Here is a 17,185-nt window from a genome sequence, read left to right on the forward strand (position 1 = left end):
TAAACACAGTGAGACCTTATAGATGCGAAAAGCAAGTGAGATTTAACCCATCATACGTAAATTATTATGCCCTCTTGAAGATGTGGAATGACATCTGTCCTGTTTCCCTTGGTAAAAGGTATCCATATTTAATGATTTAACAATTTGCTCTTTGGACTCCCTGTTCCACATACTTGTAACACGAACTCTCACACACAAACATGCTCACAAGAATTAATGGAAACGGATGTTGCTTTTGGACTGTAGACAGTAGCGTGGTTTACAGATGGACAGGCCTCGTCTATGTGTGCTGGAAGAGGAGGAGCACATGTTGATCAAACCAACAAACAGCACACCTCCAGCATGTACTGCTCCATCTGTGCGTCTCCTCATGTGTGGTGTGTGTGTGTGTGTGTGTGCTTGTGTAAGTGTGTGGCTGTGTTTGTCTTTCCATCCATATCACTGCCATAACAACGTATGTAGTGGCACAATTTAGGGGTCTCAACCAAAAGGATTCAGGATCAGGCAATTAGCAATATCATGGCATACAAATGCATACGTTTGTACATTTTTTTTACACTTTTTTTGTAGCGATTTTCAGTGATTTACACCATCATAAATTCTTAAAAAGTCCACCAAGATGTACATGTTATTACCTGAAAATCACTTTAAACCATGTTAGTTATTAATTTAGATATTTAGATATGATAATATATACATTACATACATAGAAAATAGCTATGTGATTTGTATTTTTTTAATGATCACTGAGGATTCAACGAAGGAATAGAAAATCCAAATCTCCATCATCACGTTATCCTTTTAAATTTTTCTTTCTTTCCTCCACATGTTACAGTTAATCTTACAAAGTTGATCATTTTATGAATCTGGTGGCTTCTCTTCTGTATTACAGGGTCCTCCTGGTCGTTCTGGTCTGCCTGGTGCTGATGGTTTGGCAGGACCCCCTGGTACCATGCTGATGCTGCCAGTAAGTGCTCAGAATAACGCAACAGAAGTACATACCAGACACCTTTTAGCATATAATTCCATAGTGTTACTAATTTCCAGGGTATTGAATAGTGCAGACAAACAGAATGAAGAACTTTTTTAACGTCCGTGTGTGTGTTTGTTCAACAGTTCCGTTTTGGTGGGGATGGTGAGAAGGGTCCAGTGGTTTCTGCCCAAGAAGCCCAAGCTCAGGCAATCCTTTCACAGGCCAGAGTAAGTAGAAAAGGTCATTTAAAAAAATCCACCAGGAAACCAAAAAGCTGTGGACAAACCCCCACCCTGCTCCCTACACACAGCTGTAGGGGGAAAGGAGGGGAGGGATGGGGTGGGGGGCTGCATTTTGTTGGCCTTGCAAGGCTAAAAGGAGACATGCCAAGCAGGCTGAAGAGCAACAACATAAAAAGGCCACTTTAAACAGATGGACAGACAGAAGAGACTGTTAAAAATACTTTAGGGGCTCTCGTCCTGCGGGTGGGCTGAACCAACAGGTGTAGAAAATATCTTTCTTGTGTATATGTTGGAGAGGATTTGGGTGGATAGAGGGAAATCTGCACTTGGTATTTTGAAGTTCTGCACAATATCCCACATTAATTACACAGTCAGAGACCACAGTGAACAAAGAGATTAAGTGTGGAAGTAAATCTTTGAGTTTGCTGTACCATGAGACAACAGAATAAGAAAGCAGTTAGAGAATGTACAAAATGGAAATGGACCCAAAGGCATCACATACATTATAGTGAAATGTGGTGAAATTATTGTCTTGCGTGTTTTGCTACGACAGATTTCTTATACAGTATGTGAGCAGCAGATTGAGCAAGAAATGCATAGAAATGTAAAATTAAGAAGGCAAACTAGATATTGTGATTACAGATATGCAATGGGTGATTTGTTTTCAGTATAAAGCTATACTGTGGAAAATAAAATGTATAAAGTACTAAAGAAATTGTAAAAGGTATTGTTGGTGGACACCACCAAATTAAAGGGCCATTTAATAATAGTCTTACATTTTATTGATTTGATTGTATTTTGTCATAAAACAACATACACGAAACAATAACACTTGTCTAACACTTACCTGGGGAAAGTAGCTCAGTCGGGGGGGGGGTATGGTTGTCTGTTCAAGTCCCCATACAAGTATGGAGTGTGGACCGGTAGCTGACAGGTGTCAGTTTGCCTCCTGGGCCTCCGGACCCCCAAACTGCATCCTAGGTGGACGGGTTAAATGCAGAGGCTCAATTTCACCTTTGTGCTGTGGTGTGTACAATACAATGTGTGAGAAAAAAAGTTGATTAAGTAAAATTGAAGAAAACACGGACTCGATTCAGCATGGAACATGGACATGCAAGAAGAAACATGCAACAAAATGGAAAATATATAGCATGTAAGAGAAACAAGGTGTATATTTTATTTCAATGGCTGTACTGAACATCATTTGAATGGATTTCATAAAGTGGAATTTAACCTTGTTCTTGCCTGTGTTTCTGCCCTGCAGCTGGCTATGAGGGGACCCTCAGGGCCAATGGGGTTGACAGGAAGATCAGGGCCAGTGGTGAGTCTCCTTCTTTTGGTTGTTTTCTGTGGTTGTTTGTAAGCATTTGGCAATTTACTTTTTGTAATTTCCAGCATTTTATACGTATAAAGTTGTCATATGCACACATGACATCCTTTCGGATCAATACTATGACACCAAAAGTTACAATTACTCAAAGCTTGATGGTCAAGGTATTTCACCAATATTTCAAGAATAGCCTTGGAAATCAATGCTCTTGACAGCTCTGCATTGTGTGACAAAAAACATCTTAGTGTTTTCAGGTCAAATGAATTGGAAGAGACCAGAAACCTGGTTGCTTGTTTATTAAAAAATGTTGTGTTGCATCAGCGGTTGGTGGCTCAGTGGCCACACTGCTTGACTGTTCTGTGCTACCAGTTGCCAAGCATATTTCCTTCTGTTGTTGGTCCTCCCCCTCCTCCTTTCTCTTGGGCTTGTTGATACACGATCCACTATTTATCTGCAGGAGAAGGCCCTACGAACAACACAAAGAATCACCCTCTGTTTAATCTGCTCTTCTCAGGCCGAAGGCCAAGTATAATGATCAGAAATGATATTGCAATAAGCAGATAAAAAGAGCAGTGGATGATATAAGGAATGTGTGGCTTTTATCTGTATCTGTACCTCTCTAAAAGGTTTCCCCTCTTGATTAATTAAAACCCAGCTTTTCAGACATTCAAGCTATTTCAGGATTCTAAAATGTCTTTCTGTAATCACCAAATCACCAGCTTTACCTGCAGACAGATTACAGTATATGCCCCAAATCTCTCTGCCTCGACCAACAATTTAGCAGTGCATTTTTAGAATTAAGCACAGTCCATGCAAAAAACACCCAGTTGTGTTAATGTGCGTGCATGCCTTTTAACATTAACGCTATCAGGATCATTTTACATCATTTATAAAGCAGATTCTATTAATTCATTTGCTAAAAACAAGCCTTAACCATCCAAATGAACAGCAGTTTGTGCCAGCTGCACATAATCCATTATTAGATATGAATTGTCATCGAGTCATGCTCGAATTCATAAGAATTTAAAGGATCTTATTGTCTTTGACTGTCCTCACTTTCCAGGTATGAGCTACCTGGGAAGTGTGCATTTGTTGTAACAAGAATGTGTTGATTAATGTTTCTTTAGACGAACACACAAATAGAATGTACATCTTGAGCTCAACATCGCCATCTGCTGTTTACTTTTCACTATTTTTTTACTCCTCTCTCAGATAGCAAGCTGCATGCGTCAAAAAGACATGCATACAAAGTATTAATGTCTGTGTGCTCTCCTCAGGGTCTACCTGGTACTCTTGGACTGAAAGGTGACGGTGGAGACCATGGTCCTCAGGTCAGTATGAAGTGATGATGATAATAATGTGGATAAAATATCCTTCACCAGTTACTGAAGACCGACTCCCAGGTTATTAGTTCTTTGTCACTAAGTGGTCCTCGTTGGTCTGTACAGGGTCCCCGTGGCATCCAAGGGTCTCCAGGACAAATTGGCAAGGCTGGCAAGAGGGTGAGTGAACTCAATGACCTGGTCCGCTCTCACTGTGTGTGCGTGTGTGTGCTCACATGTCTGTGTTTGTTGTTGTGTGAATGTTTGTACTTGGGGTCACTGCTCAAATGCTGAGAGGCTTATTTCCAGACCAACAAACAATTGCTTGATATGTGCTTAAAGGCCTTTGCTGCCTCCAATCCTCGGATCAATGGCCAGGCATTAAATCTGTCTGAAAATGCCAAAATGTTAAAACAGGCTATGGATGTGGGACACAATTGGTGTCAGGGTGCAGTCACTCTGCAGGGCCAAACATCTTGACCTAATTGATTACTAATAAACATAAACCAGTCATAAGCAAATTAGTAATAAGCTTGATTCATAGGTCAATTGTGAGCCATTAGCTGATTGTAATGTCACAAAGTGTGATAAAAGAATCACTTAGTGTAAATATGTCTACCGCTGTAGTGGACAATTCTTTCTCACATCCCTGTTTCTGTCAATACAAAAAAAAACAACAGCTAATAAAGCAACCGCGGGGATGAGACAATAGTTCAGTGCAATATATCACTGCAACAGAAAATCTGAGTAGTATGATCATAAGAAATATATTTCAGATTTATAATTGTTTGCATGTTATATATAATATTCTTTTCAGTAGTTATCTCAGAATATTTCCAGTATACTGGCATCAGGCTTTATAGATGATTCCCAGTATTCATTGATTTCTTAATTGATTTTGTTTGTATATTGCTGCTTAATATTTTGTCAACCAGTGTTTTTATTTAGTCAGCATTATTTTTGCTCTGCTGGCTTTTCTGGAGCCAACACAGTCTACTCGGTTGTTTACTTTTTCAAGAAATATTAAAAGTATTTTTTTCCAGATATCTATATTTTTTTCATTTTACTGGCAAGATTTTGCACCATCCAGCAAACCACCCGGACAAGACAACAATGATAACACAAAGAGTGACTTCTCATTATCTTAAGGATTTTATAGAATTTCAAAGGTGTTTTGTCTTAAACTCACCTTACTAACAGTCTACTACAATACATAAGCATTTATGTATATGCTTCATTTTTCTGCTTTGTTTCTAAGGGCCGTGCCGGAGCTGACGGTTCCCGTGGAATGCCCGGAGAGCCAGGCTCCAAGGTACCACATGCCATCACACAACTTTTCATGTTTATGTGACAACGTACAAATGAGAAATTGAGTGTTATTTTCATAAAGCTTTGCTACGAGCGTACTGCAGCCCATGTTTAACATTGATCTATGGTGATGTTGTGTGGTCTGGTGACATGCTCTGCTGTGTTTATTATACAGGGCGACAGAGGCTTCGATGGTCTGCCCGGACTGCCTGGTGAAAAGGGAAACAGGGTGAGTACAGTATGGTAGTTGTCAGCAGTTCAATTTGTCAAAATCATGTGTCAAAGTATTAAAGTTTCGACGTTCTTAAAATCTGCTTTTCTGTTGCAAATGCCACTGAAGTGGAATACCTTTGAGATTTGTCCACTGAGAGACACAATGAACCAGATTTTGAAGGAATCCTCATGAAAAGCAGAGTAGTGTTTTGCCTGAGAAACAACTCCTCTACATGTTTTTAAGCTTATGAGAAAAATACTGTCACAGAACTGCCATTAAAACAAAATCTAGTTATTGGGGATTTGTCTTCTCAGATTACTATTTACTGAAGGGTTGCGTATCTTTTAGATGGCAAATGCTTTGGATGAAATACATTTGGCTGCGGTCAGCGGTCAGAGATCACGTTGAGTGACTTGCATACATTTCAGTGTGATGAGTGAATAACTACAATGTCACGAGGGAACAAGAAGTTGTAATTTGTTTCATTCCACTAATGTACCTGCATTGACTGACATGGAAACATGTAGTGTCAGCGTTGTAGTGAAGCCAGGTATTCATATTTGATGCATTTCAACTTTGTAGAATGAGCCGCAGTTTATAAAAGTGGAATTGGAAGCAGAGATCACTTCATTGTGGAGGATAAGGAAATGGAAATTAAAATGTTTCATTTTATTATAAACTGCAAATCATTTCAATCATACTCAATTTCAATGAAATGTATAAATAAAGCACGAAATACAGCATAATAAGAGTTATCAAAATAAAAGCAGCATACCAGTCAGAATGATGCAGAATATGTCTAGTATGAATCACACATGTCACAAGCCTATGGCTGATTGGTTCAAGTTTTTTGGAATCAAGAGTGAAACATGAAGGACAGTTAATAAATGAATGAATTGACCCAAATCTGTATCTCTTTCTTTCCTCTTCTATCTCAGGGGGAGCTCGGGCCAATGGGACCTACCGGTGCCTCTGGAGAGGATGGACAGAGAGTAAGTACTTCCTCTTTCAACCGAAACCCTGAATGAATTTGAAGAAAATTGCACTCAACTGAGGTGAACCACTATTGTTCAGTTACATCAGAGGTGGTCCGTCAACTCAGCCCTCAGGCAGCATCAGCTGGGCGTAAACTTATCAACTGGGAAGGAGGAGGGTTTGTGCTTAACCTTTACTCCCCATGAAACTAACTACCCCACTCTTACCTTCCACCTCCACCCTCAGGCGGTTACTACATTCAACAATGTTCGGTTAGGTTGAGATTAAGCCCTCGCTAATACAGGCTTTTGAGAGCTTACGATTATAGGTGGTGATAGATAGTTCATGTTTGAGTAAAAGATGCCAGTATTTACCTCAGATTGTATTTGTTGAAATTACAGAGCGTGAATTACAGAACCCCTCCAATGAAGAGTCTGATTTATGTCTTTTTCTTACCGTAGGGCGAGGATGGAGAGATCGGGCCCAGAGGATTAGCTGGCGAGAGTGTAAGGCTGCTGTTGGTTTTGTTTCATCAAGATATCCCAAACATATGGGATTCCAACATGTTGCAACAATATTCTCCTAATTCTTGATCTCTGATGTCTGATCTCTCTTTGACAAAAGTATCCACCAGAGGACACGATTGCCCTGCTAAAAATTATTCACCATTGTTCTCAGCATAGAATATAAATCATTACTTCTCATTCTTCACAGGGTCCTAGAGGTTTGCTGGGACCTCGTGGTTCTCCTGGACCCCCTGGATCTCCTGTACGTACCATTACCTTTATTACCCTTTTCTCTGATATTAGTTTGTGTGTGAAAGAAATTGATATAAGGTAACGTGGATCTTTTCTGACTTGTTCTTCGCAGGGTGTTGCTGGGGTTGACGGGCCTCCTGGTTCCAAAGGAAACATGGTATGAACAAAACTTTCTCCTACTAAACTGACTTATATGTTGCTCAGCTCCTAAGGATGCAGAGTTTTAGGAGGTTGTCTGAGCTGTAAACTACTGTTTCTATAACTTTGCACTGTCTCGGTTAGGAAGAAGCACTTATTCTGTTAAAATGAAGCATGTTTACACGCTGTCATAGTTTATGCTGTTTATAGGCAGAAGGTTGGATGGAACCCACCTGATTGTTGACAATGACAATAATTTGTGTAATTCAAGTGGCAGTATTTGGGACAGAGGATTACTCAGGGACTAGTGTTTAGTTTTGACAGACTCCACCTTTTTTCAGGGACCACAAGGAGAACCAGGCCCACCCGGGCAGCAGGGAATCCCCGGAACACAGGTAAACGAATCTATCATGCACCCATGACACCTGATGACAGCGGCAAAGACAGAGTGCAGTGTTGATGCATGCACCATGATGTGTTAATACAGTGCAGTGGCCACAGACACACTTGTTTTAGGCCTTATTGCTGCCTGTATCACCCACCACAAACTCCACACACAGAGGAAAGCAGCTCTCCAAAAGCACCTCGGAAAGGGGGATGTTTCGGGGTTGGTGCAGTTGAAAGCATCTTATTCATGTTCGTGGAATTCCTGCAAAGCTGCCACACCTGTTGGAGCAAGCTTCAGTGCCTCAAATTACCCCTGCAACACACACACACACACACACACACACACACACACATAAAAAGGCATTTATAGAAACACAAATATTTAAGTGCATGCAGTACCACACGCATGCTAGATGCTAATATGCCTACAGACCCCTCTCGTTACACACACACACACACACAACCCTGTACTTCTATACTTGTGAGGACACTCATTGAGATAATGCATGTCAATTCTATAGCCCCTTACCCTAACCTCACAAGTTAATACCAAAACCTAACCTGTACCCTAACTCTCACCCACACCCACACCAAATGTTATCCTAAACCTTAAAACCAAGTCTGAACCCTCCAACAGGCCTTTGAGGGACTGTCTGAAGGAGAGGACTGGCCAAAATGTCTTGACTTTGAAAAATGTCCTCACTCTCACGGTTTAAAGCTCAAAATGGTTCTCACAAAGACACACACACACACACACACACACACACACACACACACACACACGCACACACAAAGGTACCAGTTGAACAATCCCTCACTTGCTCAACTATTTACAACTCCAACAAACTCTTCAGTTTCTCGTGTATGTATGTGTGTGTGTTTAAGCATGCTTGTTGTTGCCATTGCAACATACTCTCATTTCTATGTGGCTCTGTCTCATAGGGTCTTCCTGGTCCTCAAGGCCCCATCGGACCACCTGGTGAAAAAGTATGTAACCTTTTTTTTGTAATTGTTTTGTGGAAAACGTACATACAAAATTGAAGCGCAATAAGAATGACATCAAATTTTTAAAAAAAATCAGTCAATCGCAAGAAAGTATTGATTAGCCAAAGTTAATTCATAATCTACATTTCAAAACTGTTTAGTTTCTTGATTTCTGTACTTTTTAGATTGTGCTAACTTTTGGCTTTTCTCATTAAGTATCAAGACAAAATGTAGATGTTTTCGTTAAGTCAAGTCAATGTTATTTATAATGTAAATAACACTAACAATAAGGATAATGATAAATCGCTAATCACTCATTTGTATCTACCGAATAGAGCTGGTCATTGCGTCTTTCTTCTGCTTTTTAACCTAAACTGAACATGTGTAGTGAAATAATTTGACTAGCCATGTTAAATCAGTCTGCTCTCTTATACCAACTGCAGGTAACAAATGAAAGGTCATAAAAAAAATGATATTGGAATCTGCAGATACTCTGTCGTCTCGGTAATAGAGAATTCTTGTTTGTAACCTCTGATCTTTTTTTTTCTCCATACAGGGACCTCACGGCAGGTCGGGGTTGCCTGGATTACCCGGAGCTGATGGGCCTCCTGTGCGTGCTCTTATCACCTATATACGTACATACAGTATATCAGTATAACACACACAAACAGAAACATGATTCCACTTTACTCCACCAAAACCTCACTACTAAAACTATTGTTTCGGAAACTCTTGTCAATTGCATTTGATAGTACATACACATAGACACTTCGACAACTCAACATGATGTAAAAACTGCTTTGAGGGAATTAGTAAAGTGGTGGATGTAGAGGTGGTTACATTCTGAGTTTTCTTTTCAACACCAAGTTCAACCCACGACTCCCAACACAGAGCTGACCTGTATATGACCCTTTTAAACCAGATCTGATGACCTGTGATATCCTCATAAAACGGTTACACATAATATGGACACGGCATGCAGGTCAGGTAGTATGTGAGATTGTTTACTCTACAGCCAGTCCTCCAGTTTCAAACCATTCTCAGCTCACAAGTCACTTGACACTTGTTAAAATGTTATCAGTGGCCATCATAAAGGGAACAGCCATGTTTATAAACAAGAAATGATATTGATTATATTAATATCATTTTATTTGGGTTAGTTTAAATCTTGACATAACTACTAATCTCCATCTAAAAATGTAACCAGCTGCATAATACTGCATTTTAGAATTTAAACAAGTGTGTCTTCTTGAAAAAGTTGCTATTCTTTTGAGCAACAAAAGCGGAGAGACTATTTCGATCGGTTTACCCTTTTGGTGTATGACACACACAGAGCCTTTTTGTGAAACACTGTGGAACTGTCCCTCAGAAATCTCTCAAGGCGAAGACATATAAGAAATGTGCCTTTGAGTTTTGTTGTTCTAGACCTGCAGCAGCTCATGTCATTCCTCCCTTTCTGCCCTCGCTAGGAGAGGTGTGTAAATTCAAGGAGCAAGCAGCCCTTAGTTGCCCTCAAGCCCCAGAGCCTAGTGATTTACAGCCTTCTGCCTCAACCTCACACCTCACATTGGAAGTGCCAGGTGTTTGCAGCTAAAGGTTTCCATATGTGTGTGTGTGAAGGTGTGTTTCAAGCCGTCTGTATGGGCATGTCTACCTGCCCCATCACTCTGACACCACCATTGGCCACCACGCAAGTGGCTATTAAGGCACAGAACTGAATTTGTGCAGTAGAAAAAAAAACACCATCTTGTGCACACTGACATGTCTTTCACATAAAGAAACAGGGAAAAACCTGCGTTGTTTGGGTGAATCAGACAAAAGGCTGAAGTTATTTACCGTGTTTTATATGGGTCCAACACGGCTCCGCTTTGGTTTCAAAAGGCATATGAAGGTTGCTCTTTCTGAAGGTTGCTCTTTGTGAGCTTTAACAAAGACATGCTCATAAGTTGGCAGGAGCCTTTGAGAAGTTAGGCTCTCATTCTCATATATGTTTGTTGCTTGGCGAAGCCATCGAGAGCAGGACAACACAAACCTGACCCCCTGTAGATAATGATGCCAATTCACAGACACAGATGCTTCAACATCATACATTTTAGCATCAACTAGCTGAATAACAAACATTTGTTCACACTGTGTTGAGTGTTTAGTTTAGAAAGCAGCATTGTAACTAGCACTTTTAATCACTTTGTGAACGCTTATTTCACAGGGTCATCCTGGTAAGGAGGGTCCACCTGGAGAGAAAGGATCCCTGGTAGGTGTATTTATGAAGGATTTGAGTCATTTGGGTGAGATATGTATTTATATGTATGTTTGATGCTGTGGAAAACTACCAACATGTCTTAGTGCAGTTGAAGGGCTAAAAGTAGTATAAAATGTACAGTAACTCCTTTATATTTACTCCAAAGGTAAGTCTTGTCTGCATGTAATCTAAAAGGACACAAGGATAACGTCACATGTTTGTCTACATAGATACATGAAATTACTTTTATTGATTATTTCTAATACTCACAGTCAGAAGCATCGCCATGTGCCTTTTAGTTTTACTTAACCAACTAGGTTGTACATTTAACCAACTATCTTGACGACAACACAAGTGATAATAATGTGGTTAGCTGTCAAAGGAAAAATGACATATTTTTTGACATTATAAATTGTATGTTTTTCATTAATGAAGTTAAGATTCTCAAATGAAGTATGTGTTTTTTGTGTCATGTGATTGTCATTTGACTTTCATAGTGTCAGTAAACATAGTCATTTAGAGCCAGTGATAAGTCGTTGTCTTTGCATTTGGCTCAAGAAATATGTCGTCAGGCAATAATATTTAATAGTACGGTAAGTTTTATGAGCATTGGCCAGTTTCTGATACAATTATAATAGAGAGCCGTTGTAATGCAGAGCACAGTTAATTCAAGATAAAGTATTTACATTAGTCAATGTATTGGAAAATATAATTAGTAACCTCAATTGAGCTATATCATTCATAATCTCCTAAATTACAGTAACTAGAATAAATGTATAATTTAATTTATTTATACGGTAATGTGCTACATCCCATCTGTGAACACCTCCATCTTCCTCACTGTAACGCATTTACTATCATAACCATGCTCTATTTGACTCTCCAGGGTCCCTCAGGTCCACAGGGTCCTATTGGTTATCCTGGCCCTCGTGGTGTCAAGGTACGGTTTCAGTTCGGTCAATCAAATGCCCACATGATCAGCCGTATTTACTATTCCTCACCAGATAAAGTCCTCCTTTTAATATATTGTACATAATGGTATTGTATTGCATTCTGTTATGTTTGTAATGTTATTCTTATCTCTCTTTCCTGTCCAATAGGGTGCTGATGGTGTCCGTGGTCTCAAGGGAGGCAAGGGAGAGAAGGTAAAAGCTTCTTAGAATGCTAAATTGTTTCCACATCATTTTTCAATGTACCTCCCAGATTATAGCCACTTAGCAGCCCCAACAGGATACGAATCATATGATGAATGTTAATGTAATCAACAAAGATTAAGTAAATATTCGGACTTCTGACGCCACTGGAAACTATTTATTTCAACTGCTGTGCTAAAATGTGATCTTCTTAATCTACAATAGCACAGCGATCCAATTAAGATCTCTATCTTGTATTGGAAGTGCTGTTTAAAAAGTACTTTGACAAGTTGAATCAACAGGCTACAGTTTAAACGTGCTTTTGCAAATACTGTATGTGTTTGTCCAAACTTCACTCACTTTGTGATGAAGGTGAAGACAGCAAAATAAAGTTTGGGAACAGCCCATAAATATATTCATGTCACAGATATTCTGTCTGTAACGGCGGCTGTCTACCTGTCCTTCCAACTGTGTTTTGGCTCTTTTGAGCTGGAGTGGACGGCTGCTGCAGCCTGAAAGAACCATGCAGAGGTCAGTCGATAGCCATCTTCAGTGGAGACAGAGCCTTTCCTGGAGTGACCCTCAATCAGTTGTTGAATGTAAAGCTGTCATGCTCGAGGCTTTTGGTTTCAAAGAACACTGCAATCCATCTCAAGCACTTTTGAAGTGTGTGACTGTGTGTTTCGCCATGTCGAATTTAAACTAAGCTGCCTTTTAATATGCGTGACATTTATTTAAGATCAATACAGTTCTCACTACAATGAAAGTATTCATATCATTGTTCTTATTTTCTTGGAATCATTGAATTATTTATACTGTAGCAAGATATTCCAAAGCCAAACCTTGAGGAGAAGGGGTTTGTTATGAATAAAGGATGCTCTTTACCTCAGGTGTGTGTGTTTGTGTATGTGTGTGTGTGTGTGTGTGTGTGGTCTTCGTGATGCGAGTTGCTGGCAACAGACATGCTCAGCGCTGCATTATGCATCAGATAGGGTTGAAAACATGGACAAGTGACAGACCAGAGAGAGAGAGTGCACAAGAAAAGAGACAGAGGTCCTGCTGAAGTCAGTAGTGCCCCTCAGTGTCCATTGGATTATAGTTAGGACTTTGGTTCAATTAAAAATCACAAAATTGCTCTATGGTTGCTCCATTCAATGTTTTGCTGAAAAATGTTTTTTAAAATGTTGTATCTGATCATCAAATTTAATTTATTACGTCAATATGTTACAAATACCTAAAATCAGTTGGTGCAGGTGCTAAACATAGAGCCTATGTAAATAAAGCACAGCCCGACAGCTTAACAGAGTTCTTTGCTTATGCTGTTCCTCTATCTGGCCAGCAGGGAGCAGCATCACAGAGTGAACAGAAAACGTCAGGAGACTTAATAAGTTCCCCAGTGAAATGAAGAAAATAGTCCATTGTAATGTGTCTCAGTCGGAAATAAACAAATGCCTTAAATAACAATATAATGATGTCAAGGAATGATTGCTGCCAAATGCAAAACTTGTTTTTGTTTCATTTTAGGGTGAGGATGGTTTCCCAGGTTTCAAGGGAGACATGGGAATCAAAGGAGACCGGGTGAGGACCACCATCTGTCATTAAAAATAACTTCCTACATGTCCAGTCAGATCTTTAGTCTTTACATGGAGGCAACTACTGTACATTACGTGATAGTCTCTGTATGTCTTTGGGTTGTAGGGTGAGCTTGGCATGATTGGGTCCCGTGGAGAGGATGGTCCTGAGGGTCCCAAAGGCCGATCTGGCCCCAACGGAGACTCGGGTCCCCTTGGTCCTGCTGGAGAAAAGGTATTAGGGCTCAATGACCAAGGGTGTTAAAAAGCCAATCGAAGAATCATATGTTTTCATCTCTTTTGAATGTGCTAAAGTTGTGTTGCTGGGCTGATGACTCGTGCTGTTAATGTCTCTCAGGGTAAACTGGGTGTTCCAGGATTGCCAGGTTATCCAGGAAGACAAGGACCGAAGGTAACAACAATACTGCACCAGTATGCTCTGTTATCAGAGCTGTGAAGACGTCACAGTGATCACTGTACACTGGCATAACCAAAGCGTCCCCACTGGACAGCCTGATGATTTCACATGAAATGGATTTACCATAAATAGAATTATTAGAAACTGTTCATCGCGAAAACACGTAGATTTTGAAGATAAACCATCTTAGTGCAGAACCAGTAGAGCGTGACAGAAGATAAGTGTTACCTGCATTCCTGGGGAGCATAAAGGCTTTAGTGCAGATCATTTATCTAATACATAATATACACGCTGGTTTGATGAAACATTTTGGAAGTGACCGTTCTGAAAATGAAGCACGCCCTATATCTTTCTTAGGGATGGTACCTGCAGAAATGTTGGTACCACTTTTTAATAAAGCACAAATTACAAAGGGCATATAAGTAGTAACTAATTGCTTTATCAATGGGTAGTTAACATCATGCTTTAAAGATTACTGTTGCCACAGACGAATTTCCCCTTGGGGATGAATAAAGTATATTTCTATTCTATCTTCTTCTATATTCCATTTACTAAGAACAACTTTTGATTTGCCAGGTTTAAAAAGAAAAATCTGGCTTGTATGTATCCTCCAATCTGAAAACATAATGAACTAAATCAATAAGTAAATCAAAGTTCTACAAAAGCTTATAACACATAATGTATTAAACATATTTGGAGGAAGTTATGGTTTGTCATTGATTACATTTTTATTGAATGTCCCAATGCAATGTGTGGTAAGGTGGTGCAGAATGGGTAAGCCCCCTAATAACAGAGTTTGACTAAAGAAAAAAATCATGTCACCTTGTCTTGTGTTTACAGGGGTCTTGTGCGAAGCCTTTTGTTTTGTTTTAAAGTCCGATTCTCTCTTTGTATGTGCGTGTGTTCCCCACATAATCATAGTTTAGAGAATTTGCCCCAGAAACGTCCTCTACTCTGCTAGCTTGATAAACATTGTAGAGATACCAGAGTGGGGAAAGTTTGTGAATTTTGAATGTTTGGTTATTTTTATGTCAAACTTTCACTTCACAGGAATATTGAGAATGTGTTTTACAATTTAAAAAGGTTCATTGAATGAAATAGTGGTGCTCAAGTGGAATAGAGACATATTTTTTAGAAAAACAAGTGTTTTAGAATACAAAACGGATGACTTCCATTACCGTAACACTGTGAAAAATTCTTAAAATTTTATATAAGGGCCATTGTGTTAACTGTGTGAAACTACAGTGTAGATATCAAACAGTAGTACAGATAGATACAGTACAGGATGAGCCCTCATTATCATGCATGCCCTGACCCGTACAGCCTCTCCCTTGTTTCCCCTCCATGATATCTCCCTCTCCTAATAACAGGGCTCGAGTGGTTTCCCTGGGTTCCCTGGAGCCAACGGCGAGAAAGGAGCCAGGGTAAGAAGACACACACTCACTGAGAAGACATCCTTTGCCTGTTTGTGTATGAAAATCACCACGCCATCAATTCCCAGCACAAAAGAAAATTGATTCCTATCATAAAGGCATCTGTATGGTGACTTGGCACAAAAAAATAACAGCAGCAAAATCAATGTTGAGGAGAGAACAAAAGACGTGGAAACCATCGTGCTTTCATCGAGCCCCCTCTCACCATTTATAGGCTTGAAAAAAGAAGGCGCTCGCACACAATTTTAAGAACTGCTGAGAAAGAGTTAATGGTACAGGTTTTACTTTCAACAGTTAAGTATGAGATGGCCAAAATATCCCTGGCTTAATGCACCTTAATAAAACAGTTGATTCATGGAGTTAGTGTTTGAAAAAGTATCTATTTCAAATGAATGTAGCGGTGGTAAGAAATTAGCTAGGAGTGCATGTTGTTCCACTACGTTTTGTCAATGTTGTCATTTGAATGTAACCTTTTGTTTTCTTATTTCCTTATATCTAACAAAGATATTAGTCGTAATACACCAAGCTCACGTTGGGTAAAGATGTGTATCAATGCACTGAAACATTAGAAAAATTGTATTCATCTCAACTACTGTAGTTTATCTCTTAAAATGAAGGAGTCTGAGGCTGTTTATGTAGAACAGGAAACAAATTGTTCTGTGGCTGTTTGGCCTTAGTTAAGTGAGCCCTATTCTGTTGTACAGGTGTTATAGTGCTGTCAGGAGTGAATTAATGTTGAATAATGATAAACAGGAAGTATTTGTGGGTGCCTCAAATGTTTTGTTCTTTGTTATGTAACAGGGCATTGCAGGCAAATCTGGTCCAAGAGGGCAAAGAGGTCCAACGGTACGTATCTTTCACTCCATGATTTCCATGATTAATGAAACAACTGTAATATAGCATCAACTCATCTTGTATCCAACTGAATTATTTACGTTCTAACAGTTTTAGGATTTGACATATTCACATCAGACTGCTATAACTTGCTGCACATAACCAGGCTTTCTGTTTGACTCTGGAGTTTTCTCTCTCTCTGTAGGGTCCCCGTGGGGGCCGAGGAGCCAGAGGTCCAACAGGAAAACCCGGTCCCAAGGTACACCAGATGTCCTAAACAGATTTTTGGCTTTTTACTGGGCTTTTTACTGGGCTGTACTATCAAGCAGAAATGATTCTTGACCAATGAAAACATGATACATTTTTAAACATATCTAAATATCAACTGATGATGATCTGTGGTTGTGTGTTGCAGGGCACAGCAGGCAACGATGGCCCTCCAGGCGGTCCTGGAGAGAGAGTAAGTCTATTATATTGTCTATAGGCCATTCATTGCAATCCACCTCCAATATGATGATATTTAGACTTAAACATACTTTTTATACTTTTTTTTGCTCCCACAAGAAGTTTTCCTCGAAAGGCAAAAAGATCAGTTAGGGTTAACTGAAAATAATTAAGTCATTCAAAATCAATGACTCTTTGCTGGTAAAGCTTTTGATTGAATTAACTTTAATTGATTGTGTCTTTGTGTCTTCCATTTCATCGACTTAAAGGAATTATTTGCTCTAAGTCTTACTTGCCCCAAAACAATTCATAAGTTTACTGGTTAGGGCAGCTTAGCACACTGTACACATACTGCTATGTAGAACAGCTGCTGTCATTTGGGTTTTGCTTTAATGCCATGTTCCTGTTCCTATCTTCATTCAACAGACAGCAGCATTTCAGTTTGTTATCCCTTTGCTTTGACATTGGTTCTCAGAGTTGAA

The 17,185-nt window shown here is 39.6% G+C and overlaps 1 protein-coding gene across 1 annotated transcript in view; it reads left to right on the plus strand.

The window, feature by feature from the left end:
• The window catches only part of col11a1a (collagen, type XI, alpha 1a), a 77,902-nt gene that overhangs the window by 23,757 nt on the left and 36,960 nt on the right, over positions 1-17,185 (plus strand). The window contains exons 12-35 of the mRNA XM_076095595.1: positions 893-967; positions 1,117-1,200; positions 2,480-2,536; positions 3,823-3,876; positions 3,994-4,047; positions 5,126-5,179; positions 5,351-5,404; positions 6,328-6,381; positions 6,826-6,870; positions 7,079-7,132; positions 7,235-7,279; positions 7,602-7,655; positions 8,590-8,634; positions 9,188-9,241; positions 10,838-10,882; positions 11,757-11,810; positions 11,971-12,015; positions 13,528-13,581; positions 13,702-13,809; positions 13,933-13,986; positions 15,363-15,416; positions 16,227-16,271; positions 16,465-16,518; positions 16,675-16,719. Coding sequence (XP_075951710.1) covers positions 893-967; positions 1,117-1,200; positions 2,480-2,536; positions 3,823-3,876; positions 3,994-4,047; positions 5,126-5,179; positions 5,351-5,404; positions 6,328-6,381; positions 6,826-6,870; positions 7,079-7,132; positions 7,235-7,279; positions 7,602-7,655; positions 8,590-8,634; positions 9,188-9,241; positions 10,838-10,882; positions 11,757-11,810; positions 11,971-12,015; positions 13,528-13,581; positions 13,702-13,809; positions 13,933-13,986; positions 15,363-15,416; positions 16,227-16,271; positions 16,465-16,518; positions 16,675-16,719 — 1,341 coding nt within the window. The remainder of the gene's footprint in view (positions 1-892; positions 968-1,116; positions 1,201-2,479; positions 2,537-3,822; positions 3,877-3,993; positions 4,048-5,125; positions 5,180-5,350; positions 5,405-6,327; positions 6,382-6,825; positions 6,871-7,078; positions 7,133-7,234; positions 7,280-7,601; positions 7,656-8,589; positions 8,635-9,187; positions 9,242-10,837; positions 10,883-11,756; positions 11,811-11,970; positions 12,016-13,527; positions 13,582-13,701; positions 13,810-13,932; positions 13,987-15,362; positions 15,417-16,226; positions 16,272-16,464; positions 16,519-16,674; positions 16,720-17,185) is intronic.

Source organism: Anarhichas minor, unplaced genomic scaffold, assembly GCF_050575085.1.
Source record: "Anarhichas minor isolate MPS153535 unplaced genomic scaffold, ASM5057508v1 ptg000001l, whole genome shotgun sequence".
Lineage (NCBI taxonomy): Eukaryota > Metazoa > Chordata > Actinopteri > Perciformes > Anarhichadidae > Anarhichas > Anarhichas minor.